Source organism: Lampris incognitus, chromosome 9 (genome assembly GCF_029633865.1).
Source record: "Lampris incognitus isolate fLamInc1 chromosome 9, fLamInc1.hap2, whole genome shotgun sequence".
In the NCBI taxonomy this organism is placed as follows: domain Eukaryota; kingdom Metazoa; phylum Chordata; class Actinopteri; order Lampriformes; family Lampridae; genus Lampris; species Lampris incognitus.
Genome location: NC_079219.1, coordinates 769682 through 791640, shown reverse-complemented (window position 1 = coordinate 791640; position 21959 = coordinate 769682). Strand labels below are relative to the sequence as shown.

At 44.3% G+C, this 21959-nt stretch overlaps 1 protein-coding gene across 2 annotated transcripts in view; it reads left to right on the top strand.

Annotated features, from left to right (window-relative positions):
- The window catches only part of gabbr1a (gamma-aminobutyric acid (GABA) B receptor, 1a), a 257938-nt gene that overhangs the window by 220406 nt on the left and 15573 nt on the right, over window positions 1–21959 (top strand). For both annotated transcript variants that reach the window (XM_056286387.1, XM_056286388.1), the window contains 4 exons: window positions 1488–1604; window positions 5809–5916; window positions 6626–6719; window positions 16830–16957. In XM_056286387.1, coding sequence (XP_056142362.1) covers window positions 1488–1604; window positions 5809–5916; window positions 6626–6719; window positions 16830–16957 — 447 coding nt within the window. The remainder of the gene's footprint in view (window positions 1–1487; window positions 1605–5808; window positions 5917–6625; window positions 6720–16829; window positions 16958–21959) is intronic.

The window sequence follows — 21959 nt, the reverse complement described above, 5'->3', positions numbered from 1 at the left end:
ATGTATATTTTTCTGTGTAACTGGTATGAAATGTTATTCAATATTCATGCGTTGAGTTGTTTACGTGTTGTTTTGTTCTACAGTACTAAATCACAAAGAGTTATTTGTGTGTGTGTGTCTGCGTCTGTGTCTGTGTGTGTACCAGTTTTTGTCCCCATTAGGACAGCAAACCTGAAACCACCTACCTTGTGGGGACATTTTATGGGACCCCATGAGGAAAAGGGTCTATTTTAGGGTTAGGACTTGGGTTTAGGGTAAGTTTAGGATTAGGTTTATGGTAAGGGTTAAGGTTAGAATTAGGATTAGGGTTAAGGTAAGGCTTAAAGTTAGGTCACGTTAGACCAGGTAACGTTAAACCAGGTAACGATAGACCAGGTAACGTTAGACCAGGTAACGTTACACTAGGTAACGTTAGACCAGGTAACGTTAGACTAGGTAACGTTAGACCAGGTCACGTAAGACCAGCTAACATTACACCAGGTAACATTAGACTAGATAAAGTTAGACCAGGTAACGTTAGACCAGGTAACGTTAGACTAGGTAACATTAGAACAGGTCACGTTAGACCAGGTCACGTTAGACCAGGTAACGTTAGACTAGGTAACATTAGACCAGGTCACGTTAGCCTAGGTAACGTTAGACCAGGTCATGTTAGACCAGGTCACGTTAGACCAGGTCACGTTAGACCAGGTCACGTTAGACTATGTAACATTAGACCAGGTCATGTTAGACCAGGTTACATTAGACCAGGTCACGTTAGACCAGGTAATGTTAGATCAGGTAACGTTAAGACTAGGTAACGTTAGACCAGGTAACAGACTAGGTAAATTAGAACAGGTCACGTTAGACTAGGTAACGTTAGACCAGGTCACATTAGACCAGGTTACGTTCGACCAGGTAATGTTAGAGTAGATAACGTTAGACCAGGTAACGGTAGACTAGGTAACGTTAGACCAGGTCCCGTTAGACCAGGCCACGTTAGTTGTTGAGTTGTTTTGCTTTACGGTAGGCTAGCAGGTTAACCAGCTAGCAGGTTAGGCAGCTAGCAGGTTAGTCAGCTAGCAGGTTCGGCAGCTAGCAGGTTCGGTAGCTAGCAGGTTAGGCAGCTAGCAGGTTCGTCAGCTAGCAGGTTAGCCAGCTAGATGTTCGTGAACTCTTCGGGCAGGTTTAATGTGAGAACTTGGTTTCCTTGTGGGGTTAAAGGAGGTGTTCTGTTAGGAAAGTGATATACATTGTCTTCTTCTTTTAGACTGTTTTTCTAAATTCTCTGTCTCAATAGAGACCCAATGTTTGATCATTTTTTAGGAGCTCATCTCTTGTGTGCGCTCTCCCTCCCTCCCTCTCTCTCCCTCTCTCTCTCTCTCTCTCTCTCTCTCTCTCTCTCTCTCTCTCTCTCTCTCTCTCTCTCTCTGTCTCTCTCGCTCTCTGTCTCTCTGTGTCGCTCTCTCTCTGTCTCTGTCTCTCTGTCCTCACAAATCCCGCTGCAGTTCCGCCTGTGGCTGCTGGGTCTGGGTTTCAGCCTGGCTTATGGCAGCATGTTCACCAAGATCTGGTGGGTCCACACCCTCTTCACCAAGAAGGATGAGAAGAAAGACAAGAAGAAGGTAGGAGGCAGGGAATGGGTTGGGGGTTGAGGTTGAGACTCTCTGAGGCCAGGGAGTTTTGGAGGGAGCATCACACGGTGTGTGGTGCCGGCTGATAAAAAATGGCTAGCCACTGTAAACTTTACAGCCGCCCGTTTGACATAAGCCTCAGAGAGGAGAAGCTCGGACCGCCACAGCAGGCTGGGGTGAGGAGTGTTGGGATAGGGGGGCTTATACACACACTGGTGTAGATACACTGTGGACGCCACTGTGGACGCCATTATAAACACACACACATCCACACACGCACACACCCACACACACATACACACACATAAAATCAGTTGACATGTACACACGTCTGCGCTAACATGAGTACATGCAGATGAAAGCTGCATGACAACCCAGATCCCCCCTACACACACACACACACACACACACACACACACACACACACACACACACACACACACACACAGACACACACACACACACATTCCATCACCAGCTTTCTTACACATTCCAACATGTGAGAGTAAGCATGAGTTTGTGTGGTTGTTTTGTGTGTGTGTGTGTGTGTGTGTGTGTGTGTGTGTGTGTGTGTGTCTGTGTGTGTGCGTGCGTGTGTGTGTGTGTGTGTGTGTGTGTGCGTGCCTCCACTCAAAGATAGTGTGTCCTGGAGCCAGCGAGATACTGCTGGTCTATGATGTGTTGTGGGAGTTTCTGCGACCTAATCAGCAGAATAAGAGATTAAGCCCCGTGTGGATTATTTATGAACATGGATGAGTATTAAAGTTCTGTGCAGAAATCCAACCCCCAGGGGCTTTATTATTTGAGCCAATGCACGACGAATTGGGTTGACTTTCAACTCTCTTCATGACCAAAGACGGGCGACTTGCCAGAGAGCTCTGTGAAAGTATTTTAAGGAACTTCGCTGTGTGTCAAAAACGACAGCGGAACTGAAAGCTTTCCAAAGTCATTTTCCTGCGACTCGAGTAAAGAAGCAACTGAGACAGTACAATATGATGTTGCCCTTCTTCTTTTTATGAGATGGTACAATATGATGTTGTTGTACTGCTACACCCAATGTGGCTCTTGTCCTATATTAGGGTTTTACAGCCAGCCAGCTAAACTCTCCCTTGCATCATATCCTCCAAGGAACAGACCAGTGTTGTGTATGGACGGGATTTAATAACAAGCAAGTGTGAAACTGAAAATAAACATACAGAAAAGCATACATCAGTATACAATACAAAATAGCTTACTCAATCTAGAATTACAGTTAGGATAACTAATCCTCTATTTTTCAGGAAACGAAGGGAAGTATAAAAGTAACATTTTCTTTGCAGGAATAAAATGTAAGTTGTAACTAATCAGGTATAGCACTGAACACTGTATTTACGCTAGCATCAAAAGTATATCCTGAATGCCATCATTAAAATGTGCTGTCATACGTGTTACCAAAATTATACAAACTGTAGCAAATATGTAAAAAATACTTCAAAATAAAGATTCTAGCAATGATGGATAATAGCTTTTCTTACAGATATTGCCACTCAAAGGGGTAGAAACTAGGTGATGGCTGATGGAGCATGAATATTGCTGCGTTGTCACAGGAAAAGGAAGTAACTGAAACTGCGGTACTTAACTATGCCACTAGAAGGCAAAAGACTCTAAAGATAATGGAACTATGCCCCTAGTGGCGGGGAGGCTCTAGAAATAAAGGAAACCGTTCCATTACAGTTGTCCTTCTTCCTTTTATGAGACAGTATAATATGATGTTGTCCTTCTTTTGATGAGACGGTATAATATGATGTTGTCCTTTTTCTTTGTCTTTCTTATTTCCTGAGTTTACTTACTGTGTGGTTGAAAGACTGTGGCTGCCAGTCAGCCTGCCTGGGTGCATGATGGCAGAGATTGCTGGAAAGAGAGAGGAACATCAATGAGGAGCGTGCCTTTCTGTTCTGACTGCATAGCGGCCATGATGCCGGTATATCTGGCTGTATAGCGGCCATGACGCCGGTGTATTTCTGTTGTGGCTGCATAGCGGCCATGATGCCGGTATATCTGGCTGCATAGCGGCCATGATGCCGGTATATTTCTGTTCTGGCTGCATAGCGGCCATGATGCCGGTATATCTGGCTGCATAGCGGCCATGATGCCGGTATATTTCTGTTCTGGCTGCATAGCGGCCATGATGCTGGTGCATTTCTGTTCTGGCTGCATAGCGTCCATGATGCCGGTGTATCTGGCTGCATAGCGGCCATGATGCCGGTGTATTTCTGTTCTGGCTGCATAGCGGCCATGATGCTGGTATATCTGGCTGCATAGCGGCCATGATGCCGGTGTATCTGGCTGCATAGCGGCCATGATGCCGGTGTATTTCTGTTCTGGCTGCATAGCGGCCATGATGCTGGTATATCTGGCTGCATAGCGGCCATGATGCCGGTATATTTCTGTTCTGGCTGCATAGCGGCCATGATGCTGGTATATTTGGCTGCATAGCGGCCATGATGCCGGTATATTTCTGTTCTGGCTGCATAGCGACCATGATGCTGGTATACCTGGCTGCATAGCGGCCATGATGCCGGTATATTTCTGTTCTGGCTGCATAGCGACCATGATGCTGGTATATCTGGCTGCATAGCGGCCATGATGCCGGTATATTTCTGTTCTGGCTGCATAGCGACCATGATGCTGGTATATCTGGCTGCATAGCGGCCATGATGCCGGTATATTTCTGTTCTGGCTGCATAGCGACCATGATGCTGGTATATCTGGCTGCATAGCGGCTATGATGCCGGTATATTTCTGTTCTGGCTGCATAGCGACCATGATGCGGGTATATCTGGCTGTATAGCGGCCATGATGCCGGTGCATTTCTGTTCTGGCTGCATAGCGGCCATGATGCTGGTCTATCTGGCTGCATAGTGGCCATGATGCCGGTGCATTTCTGTTCTGGCTGCATAGCGGCCATGATGCTGGTGCATTTCTGTTCTGGCTGCATAGCGGCCATGATGCTGGTGTATCTGGCTGCATAGCGGCCATGATGCTGGTCTATCTGGCTGCATAGCGGCCATGATGCTGGTGTATCTGGCTGCATAGCGGCCATGATGCTGGTCTATCTGGCTGCATAGCGGCCATGATGCTGGTGCATTTCTGTTCTGGCTGCATAGCGGCCATGATGCTGGTGTATCTGGCTGTATAGCGGCCATGATGCCGGTATATTTCTGTTCTGGCTGCATAGCAGCCATGATGCTGGTGTATCTGGCTGCATAGCGGCCATGATGCCGGTGCATTTCTGTTCTGGCTGCATAGCGGCCATGATGCTGGTGCATTTCTGTTCTGGCTGCATAGCGGCCATGATGCTGGTGTATCTGGCTGCATAGCGGCCATGATGCTGGTCTATCTGGCTGCATAGCGGCCATGATGCTGGTGTATCTGGCTGTATAGCGGTCATGATGCCGGTATATTTCTGTTCTGGCTGCATAGCAGCCATGATGCTGGTGTATCTGGCTGCATAGCAGCCATGATGCCGGTGTATTAAGAGTGATGTTGTGGTTATGTAACAATCATAAATAATCATAACACATCTTCCCACATGGACATGAGTTGCTTTCAGTGTTTGCAAACATTGATTTGAGATGTCAGAGCAAATATGGCTTCTGCAGATTATCCTGTTCAGAGTGCCAACACACACACTCACACACACACACACACACATGCACACATGCAGCCAACCAACCCTCACTGCCCTCAAAATAGACACACACACACGTGCACACACACATGCATGATGCACACACACACACACACACACACACACACACACACACACACACACACACACACACACACACACACACACACACACACACATGCAGCCAACCGACTCTCACTGCCCTCAAAATAGACACACACACACACATGCACACACACGTGCATGATGCACTCACACACACACACACACACATATTTACATACAACATAACCCACATTTAAAACACAAATACATTTACACACACACACACACACACACACACAGTCACTCACAACACAGGCAGATTAATCACGCCCAGTCATCCAGAAGCAGGCCTGTAGCAGTATTTATCTAGGCTGTTGTTTGTGGACTGACTGGCTTGTGATGCCCTTGGACAGTGATGATTTTTGTTGGTGATGGTGGTGGTCTATCGTGTGTGTGTGTGCCTGCTCTAACTCCCAGCAGCATTTGGAACCATGGAAACTCTATGCGACTGTTGGAGTGCTGCTGGCCATCGACTTCCTGTCTCTCATGATATGGCAGATAGTGGACCCTCTTCACATCACTGTGGAGGTAGATATGCTGATGACACCATTCTTATTTCAGACTTGGTGTTGGAGGACCAGCAGTTTCACATCCATATCTTTAATGATTTAGAGTCTGGTTTATGACAGTACTGGGATCTGGCCAGCGTAACTGACTAACTTTGGCATGGAAGGCTGTTATTCTTGAATTTGATGAAAACTCTGCAAATGAAGCTGTTTCAGTAACATCAAACGTTTGGGCCATATAAGCATGAACCCACTATATGATACTGAATAAATAATAGATGATATTGATATATACAATACTGTATGTATACCATTCATATGAATTCAGTTTTGTATTAATTTAGTGAGCCAAATACTTCCCCTTGGTGAGCGGCCTCTTTATCAGTGGGGATCTGGTTCTAACCTTACAGTGACTGCGTTTCTGCTTACCATGCATCTTTACTTTTCTACTAGTGTGTTGCTGTCTCATCGTTTCTCATTATCTCCTCCCACTCTTTTCCTTTCTCTTGCTTTCTCTCCTTTCCTCTGGCTTGCTATCCTTCCATCCCCCTCTCTCTTTCTTGCTCTCGGGCTCTCTCTGTCTCTCTTTGTCTCTTTCTCTCTTGCGCTCTCTGTCTCACTCTCTCTCTCTGTTTCTCTCTCTCTCTCGCTTTCTCTCTCGCTCTCTCTGTCTTTCCCTTTCTCTCTCTCTGTCTCTCTCTCTGTCTCTCTCCTCGCTCGCGTGTGAGCAGAAGTTCACTAAGGAGGCTCCTAAAGCAGATTTGGACGTCCTGATTCAGCCACTGCTGGAACACTGCAGCTCTGAGAAGATGAACACATGGCTCGGTATCGCTCTCTTCTTCTTTTTCCCCTTTACCAATCTCTCTATGTCTCTCTCTCTCTGTCCCCCTCTGTCTCTCTCTCACTCTCCCTGTCTGTCTCTCTCTCTTTCACTCTCTGTCTCTCTCTCACTCTGTCTGTCTCTTTTCTCTCACTTTCTCTGTCTCTCTCTCTCACTCTGTCTATCTGTCAGTCTGTCTTATCTATCTATCTATCTATCTATCTATCTATCTATCTATCTATCTATCTATCTATCTATCTATCTATCTATCTATCTATCTATCTATCTATCTATCTATCTATCTATCTATCTATCTATCTATCTGTCTGTCTGTCTGTCTATCTATCTATCTATCTATCTATCTATCTATCTATCTATCTATCTATCTATCTATCTATCTATCTATCTATCTATCTATCTATCTATCTATCTATCTATCTATCTATCTATCTATCTATCTATCTATTTATCTGTCCTTTACCTCTGCCTGTCTTTGTTTCTGTATGTCTCTCTCTCTCAGTATCATTTTCAGTACATTTTTGGCATGACAGAATTGACATTATGATGCCAAAGCGTTCAAAAAAGCATCTGTTTGAAAAGAAACACACGGTGGAAAGGTAGAAACACATGGAGGGTAGAGACACATGGAAGGTAGAAACACATGGAGGGTAGATACACATGGGAGAAACATATGGAGGGTAGAAACACATGGAAGGTAGAAACACACGGAGGGTGGAAACACACGGAGGGTGGAAACACACGGAGGGTAGAAACACATGGAAGTTAGAAAAACATGGAGGGTAGAAACACATAGGAGGTAGAAACACAAGGGAGGGTAGAAAACTATGGGAGTTACAAACACATGGAGGGTAGAAACACATGGGAGGTAGTAACACATGGAAGGTAGAAACACATGGAAGGTAGAAACACATGGAAGGTAGAAACATGGAGGGTAGAAACACATGGAGGGTAGAAACACATCAAAGGTAGAAACATATGGGGGGTAGATGCACATGGGAGGTAGAAACACATAGAAGGTAGAAACACTTGGGAGGTAAAAACACATGGAGGGTAGAAACACAGGGAAGGTAGAAACACATGGAGGGTAAACACACATGGAAGGTAGAAACACATAGAGGGTAGAAACACTTGAGAGGTAAAAACACATGGAGGGTAGAAACACATTGAAAGTAGAAACACATGGAGGGTAGAAACACATGGAAGGTAGAAACATGGAGGGTAGAAATACATGGGAGGGTAGAAACACATGGAGGGTAAAAACACATGGGAGGTAGAAACACATGGGAGGGTAGAAACATGAAGGGTAGAAACACATGGGAGGTAGAAACACATGGACGGTACAAACACATGGGAGGTAGAAACACATGGGAGGTAGAAACAAATGGAGGGTAGAAACACATGGGAGGTAGAAACACAGGGAGTGTAGAAACACATGGGAGTTAGAAACACAGGCAGGGTAGAAACACATGGAGGGTAGAAACACATGGAAGGTAGAAACACATTGAAGGTAGAAACACATGGATGGTAGAAACACTTGGGAGGTAAAAACACATGGAGGGTAGAAACACATGGATGGTAGAAACACTTGGGAGGTAAAAACACATGGAGGGTAGAAACACATGGGAGGTAGAAACACATGGAGGGTACAAACACATGGGAGGTAGAAACACATGGGAGGTAGAAACACATGGAGGGTAGAAACACATGGGAGGTAGAAACACAGGGAGTGTAGAAACACATGGGAGGTAGAAACACAGGCAGGGTAGAAACACATGGAGGGTAGAAACACATGGGAGGTAGAAACACATTGAAGGTAGAAACACATGGACGGTAGAAACACTTGGGAGGTAAAAACACATGGAGGGTAGAAACACATGGAAGGTAGAAACACATGGAGGGTAGAAACACATGGACGGTAGAAACACATGGAAGGTAGAAACACATAGAAGGTAGAAACACATAGAGGATAGAAACACTTGGCAGGTAAAAACACATGGAGGGTAGAAACACATGGGGGGGGTAGAAACACATGGGAGGTAGAAACACATAGAAGGTAGAGACACCTAAAGGGTAGAAACACATGGGGGGTAGAAACACATTGAAGGTAGAAACACATGGGAGGTAGAAACACATGGAGGGTAGAAACACTTGGGAGGTAAAAACACATTGAAGGTAGAAACACATGGACGGTAGAAACACTTGGGAGGTAAAAACACATGGAGGGTAGAAACACATGGCAGGTAGAAACACATGGAGGGTAGAAACACATGGACGGTAGAAACACATGGAAGGTAGAAACACATAGAAGGTAGAAACACATAGAGGATAGAAACACTTGGCAGGTAAAAACACATGGAGGGTAGAAACACATGGGGGGGGTAGAAACACATGGGAGGTAGAAACACATAGAAGGTAGAGACACCTAGAGGGTAGAAACACATGGGGGGTAGAAACACATGGGAGGTAAAAACACAGGCAGGGTAGAAACACATGGAGGGTAGAAACACATGGGAGGTAGAAACACATTGAAGGTAGAAACACATGGACGGTAGAAACACTTGGGAGGTAAAAACACATGGAGGGTAGAAACACATGGAAGGTAGAAACACATGGAGGGTAGAAACACATGGACGGTAGAAACACATGGAAGGTAGAAACACATAGAAGGTAGAAACACATAGAGGATAGAAACACTTGGCAGGTAAAAACACATGGAGGGTAGAAACACATGGGGGGGGTAGAAACACATGGGAGGTAGAAACACATAGAAGGTAGAGACACCTAAAGGGTAGAAACACATGGGGGGTAGAAACACATTGAAGGTAGAAACACATGGGAGGTAGAAACACATGGAGGGTAGAAACACTTGGGAGGTAAAAACACATTGAAGGTAGAAACACATGGACGGTAGAAACACTTGGGAGGTAAAAACACATGGAGGGTAGAAACACATGGCAGGTAGAAACACATGGAGGGTAGAAACACATGGACGGTAGAAACACATGGAAGGTAGAAACACATAGAAGGTAGAAACACATAGAGGATAGAAACACTTGGCAGGTAAAAACACATGGAGGGTAGAAACACATGGGGGGGGTAGAAACACATGGGAGGTAGAAACACATAGAAGGTAGAGACACCTAGAGGGTAGAAACACATGGGGGGTAGAAACACATGGGAGGTAAAAACACATGGAGGGTAGAAACACATGGAGGTAGAAACACATGGAGGTAGAAACACATGGGAGGTAGAAACACATGGACGGTAGAAACACATGGGATGTAGAAACACATGGGAGGTAGAAACACATGGAGGGTAGAAACACATGGAGGGTAGATACACATGGGAGTTAGAAACACATGGGAGGTAGAAACACATGGGATGTAGAAACACATGGACGGTAGAAACACATGGGATGTAGAAACACATGGGAGTTAGAAACACATGGAGGGTAGAAACACATGGGAGGTAGAAACACACGGAGGGTAGAACACATGGAGGGTAAAAACACATGGAAGTTAGAAAAACATGGAGGGTAGAAACACATAGGAGGTAGAAACACAATGGAGGGTAGAAAACCATGGGAGTTACAAACACATGGAGGGTAGAAACACATGGGAGGTAGTAACATGGAGGGTAGAAACACATGGAGGGTAGAAACACATCAAAGGTAGAAACATATGGGGGGTAGATGCACATGGGAGGTAGAAACACATAGAAGGTAGAAACACAGAGGGTAGAAACACTTGGGAGGTAAAAACACATGGAGGGTAGAAACACATGGAAGGTAGAAACACATGGAGGGTAAACACACATGGAAGGTAGAAACACATAGAGGGTAGAAACACTTGAGAGGTAAAAACACATGGAGGGTAGAAACACATGGAAGGTAGAAACACATGGACGGTAGAAACACATGGAGGGTAGAAACACATGGAGGGTAGAAACACATGGGAGGTAGAAACACATGGACGGTAGAAACACATGGAGGGTAGAAACACATGGGAGGTAGAAACACATGGACGGTAGAAACACATAGATGGTAGAAACATGGGGGAGGTAGAAACACATAGAAGGTAGAAACACATAGAGGGTAGAAACACTTGGGAGGTAAAAACATGGATGGTAGAAACGTTTGGAGGGTAAAAACACATGGAGGGTAAAAACACATGGAGGGTAAAAACACATGGAGGGTAGAAACACACGGAGGGTAGAAACACATGGGGGGTAGAAACACATGGACGGTAGAAACACATGGGGGGGAAGAAACACATGGACGGTAGAAACACATGGAGGGTAGAAACACATGGGGTTAGAAACACATGGGGGTTAGAAACACATGGGGGGGTGGAAACACATGGAGGGTAGAAACATGGAGGGTAGAAACACATGGAGGGTAGAAACACATGGGAGGTAGAAACACATGGAGCGTAGAAACACATGGATGGTAGAATACATGGAGGGTAGACACTTTGAGGGGAGAAACATGTAGGGTAGAAACACATAGAAGATAGAAACACATATAGGGTAGAAACACATGGAAGATAGAAACACATGGGAGGTAGAAACACATGGAAGATAGAAACACATGGAAGATAGAAACACATGGGAGTTAGAAACACATGGGAGATAGAAACACATGGGAGGTAGAAACACATGGGAGATAGAAACACATGGGAGATAGAAACACATGGGAGGTAGAAACACATGGAAGATAGAAACACATGGGAGTTAGAAACACATAGAAGATAGAAACACATATAGGGTAGAAACACATGGAAGATAGAAACACATGGGAGGTAGAAACACATGGAAGATAGAAACACATGGAAGATAGAAACACATGGGAGTTAGAAACACATGGGAGGTAGAAACACATGGGAGTTAGAAACACATGGGAGATAGAAACACATGGGAGATAGAAACACATGGGAGGTAGAAACACATGGAAGATAGAAACACATGGGAGTTAGAAACACATGGGAGATAGAAACACATGGGAGGTAGAAACACATAGAAGATAGAAACACATGGGAGATAGAAACACATGGGAGGTAGAAACACATGGGAGGTAGAAACACATGGAAGATAGAAACACATGGGAGGTAGAAACACATGGGAGATAGAAACACATGGGAGGTAGAAACACATAGAAGATAGAAACACATGGGAGATAGAAACACATGGGAGGTAGAAACACATAGAAGATAGAAACACATGGAAGATAGAAACACATGGGAGTTAGAAACACATGGGAGATAGAAACACATGGGAGGTAGAAACACATAGAAGATAGAAACACATAGAAGATAGAAACACATGGGAGGTAGAAACACATGGGAGGTAGAAACACATGGAAGATAGAAACACATGGGAGGTAGAAACACATGGGAGATAGAAACACATGGGAGGTAGAAACACATAGAAGATAGAAACACATGGGAGATAGAAACACATGGGAGGTAGAAACACATAGAAGATAGAAACACATGGAAGATAGAAACACATGGGAGGTAGAAACACATGGAAGATAGAAACACATGGAAGATAGAAACACATGGGAGTTAGAAACACATGGGAGGTAGAAACACATGGAGGGTATAAACACATGGGAGGTAGAAACACATCGAGGGTAGAAACACATGGAGGGTAGAAACACTTGGGAGGTAGAAACACATGGAGGGTAGAAACACATGGAGGGTAGAAACACTTGGGAGGTAGAAACACATGGAGGGTAGAAACATGAAAGGTAGAAACACGTGGGGTAGAAACATGGAAGGTAGAAACATGTAGGGTAGAAACACATCAAAGGTAGAAACACGTGGAGGGTAGAAACACATGGGAGGTAGAAACACATAGAAGGTAGAAACACATAGAGGGTAGAAACACTTGGGAGGTAAAAACTTGGATGGTAGAAACGTTTGGAGGGTAAAAACACATGGAGGGCAGAAACACATAGAGGGTAGAAACACTTGGGAGGTAGAAACACATGGAGGGTAGAAACATGGGGGAGGTAGAAACACATAGAAGGTAGAAACACATAGAGGGTAGAAACACTTGGGAGGTAAAAACATGGATGGTAGAAACGTTTGGAGGGTAAAAACACATGGAGGGTAAAAACACGTGGAGGGTAGAAACATGGGGGCAGGTCAGCTCAGATTGTCAACATATGTGTAATGCATAAACATCTTACATACACACCACTTATTCCTCCCATGTGAATATATATCACTTATGTATTTGTATATCTCTCTACGTTTGTTTCAGTCTTTCTGTCTCTTTCTCTCTCCCTCTCTATCTCTCTCCCTCTCTTTCTCTCTCCCTCTCTTTCTCTTTCTCTCTCCCTCTCTTTCTCTCTCCTTCTCTTTCTCTCTCCCTCTCTTTCTCTCTCCCTCTCCCTCTCTTTCTCTCTCCCTCTCTTTCTCTCTCCCTCTCCCTCTCTTTCTCTCTCCCTATCTTTCTCTCCCTCTCGCTCTCTTTCTCTCTCCCTCCCCCTCTCTTTCTCTCTCCCTCTCTTTCTCTCTCCCTCTCTTTCTCTCTCCCTCTCTTTCTCTCTCTCGCTACCTCTCACTCTTTCTCTCTCCCTCTCGCTCTCTTTCTCTCTCCCTCTCTTTCTCTCTCCCTCTCACTCTCTTTCTCTCTCCCTCTCCCTCTCTTTCTCTCTCCCTCTCCCTCTCTTTCTCTCTCCCTCTCCCTCTCTTTCTCTCTCCCTCTCCCTCTCTTTCTCTCTCCCTCTCGCTCTCTTTCTCTCTCCCTCTCTTTCTCTCTCCCTCTCTTTCTATTTCTCTCTCCCTCTCTTTCTCTTTCTCTCTCCCTCACACTCTCTTTCTCTTTCTCTCTCCCTCTCTTTCTCTCTCCCTCTCTTTCTCTCTCCCTCTCTTTCTATTTCTCTCTCCCTCTCTTTCTCTTTCTCTCTCCCTCACACTCTCTTTCTCTCTCCCTCTCTTTCTCTCTCCCTCTCGCTCTCTTTCTCTCTCCCTCTCTTTCTCTCTCCCTCTCGCCCTCTTTCTCTCTCCCTCTCGCTCTCTTTCTCTCTCCCTCACACTCTCTTTCTCTCTCCCTCTCACTCTCTTTCTCTCTCCCTCTCACTCTCTTTCTCTCTCCCTCTCACTCTCTTTCTCTCTCCCTCACACTCTCTTTCTCTCTCCCTCACACTCTCTTTCTCTCTCCCTCTCTTTCTCTCTCCCTCACACTCTCTTTCTCTCTCCCTCTCACTCTCTTTCTCTCTCCCTCTCACTCTCTTTCTCTCTCCCTCACACTCTCTTTCTCTCTCCCTCACACTCTCTTTCTCTCTCCCTCTCACTCTCTTTCTCTCTCGCTCTCTTTCTCTCTCCCTCTCGCTCTCTTTCTCTCTCCATCTCACTCTCTTTCTCTCTCCCTCTCAATCTCTTTCTCTCTCCCTCTCGCTCTCTTTCTCTCTCGCTCTCTTTCTCTCTTGCTCTCTTTCTCTCTCCCTCTATCTCGTTCTCTCTCCCTCTCTTTCTCTTTCTCTCTCCCTCTCACTCTCTTTCTCTCTCCCTCTCGCTCTCTTTCTCTCTCCCTCTCTTTCTCTCTCCCTCTCGCTCTCTTTCTCTGTCCCTCTCGCTCTCTTTCTCTCTCCCTCTCTTTCTCTCTCCCTCTCGCTCTCTTTCTCTCTCCCTCTCTTTCTCTCTCCCTTTCGCTCTCTTTCTCTCTCCCTCTCGCTCTCTTTCTCTCTCCCTCTCTTTCTCTCTCCCTCTTTCTCTCTCCCTCTCTTTCTCTCTCCCTCTTTCTCGTTCTCTCTCCCTCTCTTTCTCTCTCCCTCTCACTCTCTTTCTCTCTCCCTCTCGCTCTCTTTCTCTCTCCCTCTCTTTCTCTCTCCCTCTCGCTCTCTTTCTCTCTCCCTCTCGCTCTCTTTCTCTCTCCCTCTCTTTCTCTCTCCCTCTCGCTCTCTTTCTCTCTCCCTCTCACTCTCTTTCTCTCTCCCTCTCGCTCTCTTTCTCTCTCCCTCTCACTCTTTTCTCTCTCAAATTCAAATTCAAATAGCTTTATTGGCATGAACAAAAAATATGTTGTTGCTAAACTAGTTTGCAGAAGATTAAATCTCTCTCGGTCTCGGTCTCTCTCTCTCTCTCTCTCTCTCGGCCTCTCTCTCTCTCTCTCTCCCCCCTCTCTCTCTCTCTCTCTCTCTCTCTCTCTTTCTCTCTCTCTCTCTAACACTCCTCTCCACTGTTTTTGGAATATCTCTCAAACACACATCTCCCTCTGCTGTTCTTTTTTTCAGCCCACACGGTCTCCTGATCCATTTCTTCACTGACGCAGTCACTCCTTCTCGCTTTATATATCTCTGTCTTTTCATGTTATCTCCCCCCTCAACTTCCTTTCTGTCACTGCCCTCACCCTCTCTCTCTCTCTCTCTCTCTCTCTCTCTCTCTCTCTCTCTCTCTCTCTCTCTCTCTCTCTCTCTCTCTCTCTCTCTCTCTCTCTGTCTCTCTGTCTGTCTCTCTCGCTCTCTCTGTCTCTGTCTCTGTCTCTGTGTCTGTCTCTCTGTTTCTGTCTCTATCTCCCTCTCTCTCTCACAGTTCTTATAAAAGTATAATGGTGCTGGGGTTCAAATAATGTGGGTCACAAACTGGGCCGTTGCCCCATAGCGTTCCCTGTTTCCCAGCAGAAGAGATGTTGGATTTGTGTCATGCAGTGGTTTAGAGACAACCGATGCTGTGTAGAGGTGTGCAGCCTCTTTAGCTAGGTGTATCATCCACATCTCCTCCTCTTTTCTCCTCTGCTCTGCTCCCTCCTTATTTCCTTATGCTCTTGATGCTGCTCTTTTATTTCCTCAAAAAGTCTTCATTTTGTGGTGCTATTCAGTCTTTCACTTCAGCCACTAACTCACTAATTCCCCCATTCACTAACTTATCCATTCACAAACTCCCCATTCACTAACTCCCCCATTCATAATTCACCCATTCACTAACTCCCCCATTCTCTAGCTCCCCCATTCACTAACTCCCTCATTACCTAACTCACCCATTCACTAATTTACCCATTCACTAACTCCCCCATTCAATAACTCCCCATTCTTTAATTCACCCATTCACTAACTCCCCTATTCTCTTGCTCCCCCATTCAATTGCTCCCACATTCCCTAATTCACTGTAACACATTGATATGCTAACTAAGTCACTTGCTAAACTTCTGTCCGTTCAGTGATGACTCACTACCCTACAAATCACTGACTCATAAACTCACAACAACAACTCACTCGCGGAATTTTTAACTGACTCTCATTAACTCTCTCACTTACAGTCTCACCCACTTACTAACTCGTTCATTCAGTAAACTTCTATTAACTCTGTGATGACTGTCTGCGCAACAAAAAATTGAGTTGCTAACTAACACCCTTACTGTGTCACTCATTACCTCCCTCATTCTCTCACTCACCCACTAACTCACGGCCCGCTCCCTAACTCGCTCACCGCCTCACCGACCTGTTAAATCTCTCCATAAACTTGTATTAACTCACTGACGACTCACTAGCATGCATATCACTGACTTGTGAACTAGCTCACCTACTGACTCACTCACTGACTTCCTGACTCTTTCATTAACTCTACGAATCACCAACTCATTTGCTGACTAACTCACTGACCTGATAACTACTGACTGCAAATCCCTACCCAGCAAATCACCGACTTGCTATCTCTCTAACTCTTACTGACCTGCTAACTTAGTCACTCAGTAAACTTCTGTCGTCACAATTCACTCATTAACCTGCAAATCAGTCACTAATTAACTCACTCACCAACTTACTGTCCCAAAGTCGCTGACCTTCTAACTTAGTCACTCTTTAAACTTCCGTTCATTCTCTGACCACTCACAAATCGCAAATCATTGACTCGCTAACTAACTGACTCACTTACTGACTTTTTAACTGACTCTCTCTCTCTCTCTCTCTCTCTCTCTCTCTCTCTCTCTCTCTCTCTCTCTCTCTCTCTCTCTCTCTCTCTCTCTCTCTCTCATTTACTTACTCAGTCTCCCTACTCGCTTTCACTCCCGATCACTATTTTAACCTCTCTTGCTGTCTCTCTCACTCTCACTCACTCTTAGTCTCCCTCTCTCCCTCTCTCTTCCTCTAGGTGTTGTGTATGGCTACAAGGGTCTGTTGCTGCTGCTGGGCATATTTTTGGCCTATGAGACCAAATCTGTCTCCACTGAGAAGATCAACGACCACCGAGCCGTTGGGATGGCTATTTACAACGTGGCTGTGAGTGCAACGCAGAGATAATGCTGTCACGTTCTGAACTGTTGTGTCTGGCTGCATCTTTTTGCCGTTCTGACTTTTTGGCAGAGAGTATGGAAGCAGTTTGTCAGAAAGTGAATGGCGTTCAAGTTGAGCGGTGTATACACCAGAGTTGTGACATTAACAGTATTACAATAAGAATGAATACTAAAATAACAATGTTGCCTGGTAGTACTACACCTCACAGTGTTCCACAGTACCAGATCACTTACAGTGCATCCGGAAAGTATTCACACCCCTTCACTTTCCCCACATTTTGTTATATTACAGCCTTATTACAAAATGGATTAAATTCCTTTTTTTTCTCATCAATCTACACACAATACCCCATAATGACAAAGTGAAAAAGGTTTTGTAGAAATTTTTGCAAATTTATTAAAAATAAAAAACTGAAATATTGCATGTACATAAGTATTCACACCCTTTGCTATGACACTCAAAATTGAGCTCAGGTTCATCCCGTTTCCACTGATCATCCTTGAGATGTTTCTACATCTTGATTGGAGTCCACCTCTAGTAAATTCAACTGATTGGACAGGATTTGGAAAGGCACACACCTGTCTATATAAGGTCCCACTGTTGACAGTCATGTCAGAGCAGAAACCAAGCCATGAAGTCAAAGTAATTGTCTGTGGACCTCTGAGACAGGATTGTATCGAGGCACAGATCTGGGGAAGGGTACAAAAAAATGTCTACAGCTTTGAAGGTCACGAAGAGCACAGTTGTCTCCATCATTCGTAAATGGAAGAAGTTTGGATCCACCAGAACTCTTCCTACAGCTGGTCGCCCAGCCAAATTGAGCAATCGGGGGAGAAGGGCCTTGGTCAGGGAGGTGACCAAGAACCCGATGGTCACTGTGACAGAGCTCCAACGTTCCTCTGTGGAGATGGGAGAACCTTCCAGAAGGACAACCATCTCTGCAGCACTCCACCAATCAGGCCTTTATGGTAGAGTGGCCAGACGGAAGCCTCTGCTCAGTAAAAGGCAGTTGACAGCCCGCTCGGAGTTTGCCAGAAAGTACCTAAAGGACTCTCAGACCATGAGAAACAAGATTCTCTGGTCTGATGAAACCAAGATTGAACTCTTTGGCCTGAATGCCAAACGTCACGTCTGGAGGAAACCAGGCACCTGTCATCACCTTGCTAATACCATCCCTACAGTGAAGCATGGTGGTGGCAGCATCATGCTGTGGGGATGTTCTTCAGCGGCAAGAACTGGGGGACTAGTCAGGATGGAGGGAAAGATGAATGGAGCAAAGTACAGAGAGATCCTTGATGAAAACCTGCTCCAGAGCGCTCAGGACCTCAGACTGGGGCGAAGGTTTACTTTTCAACACGACAACGACCCTAAGCACACAGCCAAGACAACGAAGGAGTGGCTTAAGGACAAGTCTGTGAATGTCCTTGAGTGGCCCAGCCAGAGCCCAGACTTGAACCCCATTGGACATCTCTGGAAAGACCTGAAAATAGCTGTGCAGCGACGCTCCCCATCTAACCTTACAGAGCTCGAGAGGCTCTGCAGAGAAGAATGGGAGAAATACCCCAAATATAGGTGTGCCAAGCTTGTAGCTTCATACCCAAGAAGACTTGAGGCTGTAATCGCTGCCAAGGGTGCCTCAACCAAGTACTGAGTAAAGGGTGTGAATACTTATGTACATGAAATATTTCAGTTTTTTATTTTTAATAAATTTGCAAAAATTTCTACAAAACCTTTTTCACTTTGTCATTATGGGGTATTGTGTGTAGATTGATGAGAAAAAAAGGAATTTAATCCATTTTGGAATAAGGCTGTAACATAACACAATGTGGGGAAAGTGAAGGGGTGTGAATACTTTCAGGATGCACTGTACATGGGATTACAACCAGGAAACTACGTGTGATACACATGCATTGTTTATAACACAGCCGGAGCAGTTTTAGGCCAATGAACTCTTACACAAGTCCGTCTTGTGTTAGTATTGTGCTGGGAATGCGGATGAATTACCCAATTTCCCCTCAGGTATGAGTAAAGTATTCTGATTCTCAAATGAGTATTCTGAATATGCTGCGTGGTTGTCCATGTGTTAATGCCACCAGCACAAGCTGTTCTTTGGTATAGAATGGGGAAAAAATGACATTTACTTAAAAAAAAGATATTTAGGGTACTTTTGATATTTTTATGCTTCTGAACATATATGATGTATTGTAAAGCTTCTGGTTGGAACCTTTACAATACATCAACACATTCGTTTCATACAACTTTAATGCACCCAAATAGAGCACCCCAGTTTTGTAGCTGAATTTCTGTGTAGGTTTGTCCTGTGACACATGCATGGGAGGAGAGGGATGAGCAGTGTGTGGATTACAGACTCTTACTTTTGGTTATTTTCGGCAAAGATCAGATGTAGCAAAGATCGGATGCACTCGTGCTGTTAAGATGATGCACAAGACGCTGCATGGAGCAGGTACCTGTCCCTGTCGTGGCAACAAGCCCAAAAATGTACCATTATGGTGCAAAAGCACAGCCATATGTTCAGCCATTCAGTCATAAAAACTTTTAACTGCTGTTCAAAACAAGTCATCTCCCAAAGAAGCACCTACCTTGCACTTTCCATGGATGTAAGCTGTCATTATATTCTACATAAGCACTGTACAAAAATGCTCACTGCCATTTTGTGACCCACAAAGACACAGGTGAGTTTGAAATTGATGTGAAATGGCTGGAAATGTGTTTTCTGCCACAGCAGAGTTAACCCCTCTGGCAGCTGCAAGCTATAGTTTTCTGTTTTGCTCAGTGGCACACAGACAGTTTTAATACTCCATGATAGCTTATTTACATAATTTCCTGTGCTCATCTAGAGCCCCATCTTTCCCGAAAAGAAACAAATTAATGAGCATCCAAACATTTATCCACTTAGAGTTTGCAGTTTATGTAATTTACAGCTGTAAACGGCGCCCCCCAACCCCACCACCACCATCGAGGAAAGCCTTATCACTGATCTGTCATTCATATTTCTTTGAGTGTTAAAATTAGCTGAACAAATGTGATCACTTTGCATGCTCATTTCATCACATCACACCATAACATTTCATCACATCACACCATAACATTTCATCACACCACTCCATAACATTTCATCACATCACACCAAGACATTTCATCACACCACGCCATAACATTTCATCACACCACGCCATAACATTTCATCACATCACACCAACATATTTCATCACATCACACCATAACATTTCATCACATCACACCAACATATTTCATCACATCACACCAAGACATTTCATCACACCATGCCATAACATTTCATCACATCACACCAAGACATTTCATCACACCACGCCATAACATTTCATCACATCACACCAACATATTTCATCACATCACACCATAACATTTCATCACATCACACCAACATATTTCATCACATCACACCATAACATTTCATCACATCACACCAACATATTTCATCACATCACACCATAACATTTCATCACATCACACCAACATATTTCATCACATCACACCATAACATTTCATCACATCACACCAACATATTTCATCACATCACACCATAACATTTCATCACATCACACCAACATATTTCATCACATCACACCATAACATTTCATCACATCACACCAACATATTTCATCACATCACACCATAACATTTCATCACATCACACCAACATATTTCATCACATCACACCAAGACATTTCATCACACCACGCCATAACATTTCATCACATCACACCAACATATTTCATCACATCACACCATAACATTTCATCACATCACACCAACATATTTCATCACATCACACCAAGACATTTCATCACACCATGCCATAACATTTCATCACATCATATCACACCATGACATTTCATCACACCATGACATTTCATCACATCACACCACGCCATAACATTTCATCACATCACACCAACATATTTCATCACATCACACCATAACATTTCATCACATCACACCAACATATTTCATCACATCACACCATAACATTTCATCACATCACACCAACATATTTCATCACATCACACCAAGACATTTCATCACACCACGCCATAACATTTCATCACATCACACCAACATATTTCATCACATCACACCATAACATTTCATCACATCACACCAACATATTTCATCACATCACACCATAACATTTCATCACATCACACCAACATATTTCATCACATCACACCATAACATTTCATCACATCACACCAACATATTTCATCACATCACACCAAGACATTTCATCACACCACGCCATAACATTTCATCACATCACACCAACATATTTCATCACATCACACCATAACATTTCATCACATCACACCAACATATTTCATCACATCACACCAAGACATTTCATCACACCATGCCATAACATTTCATCACATCATATCACACCATGACATTTCATCACACCATGACATTTCATCACATCACACCACACCATAACATTTCATCACATCACACCATAACATTTCATCACATCACACCAAGATATTTCATCACACCACACCATAACATTTCATCACATCACACCATGACAATACATCACACCACACCATAACATTTCATCACATCACACCATGACAATACATCACACCACACCATAACATTTCATCACGTCACGCCATGACATTTCATCACACCACGCCATAACATTTCATCACATCACACCATGACATCAGACAAGTCCAACATGCCATCTTTTATATCACCATAGGCACACTTCTGTGTTTATGACCATGTTAGTAGTTAATGGTGTGAAAAAAGGAACCTCCTTCCTCTTTGCTAAGCAGTGGTCTCGTCAGACTCTGGTGAGACCACTGTGAAGTGACTGTCAGCACACCGCTGCCACTTCAGCCATGACTCTTTAATGCTGCTTTCACATGGGAGCCGTAGTCACAAAGATAAAGAGATGCCTCACGCTTTTAAGGATGTG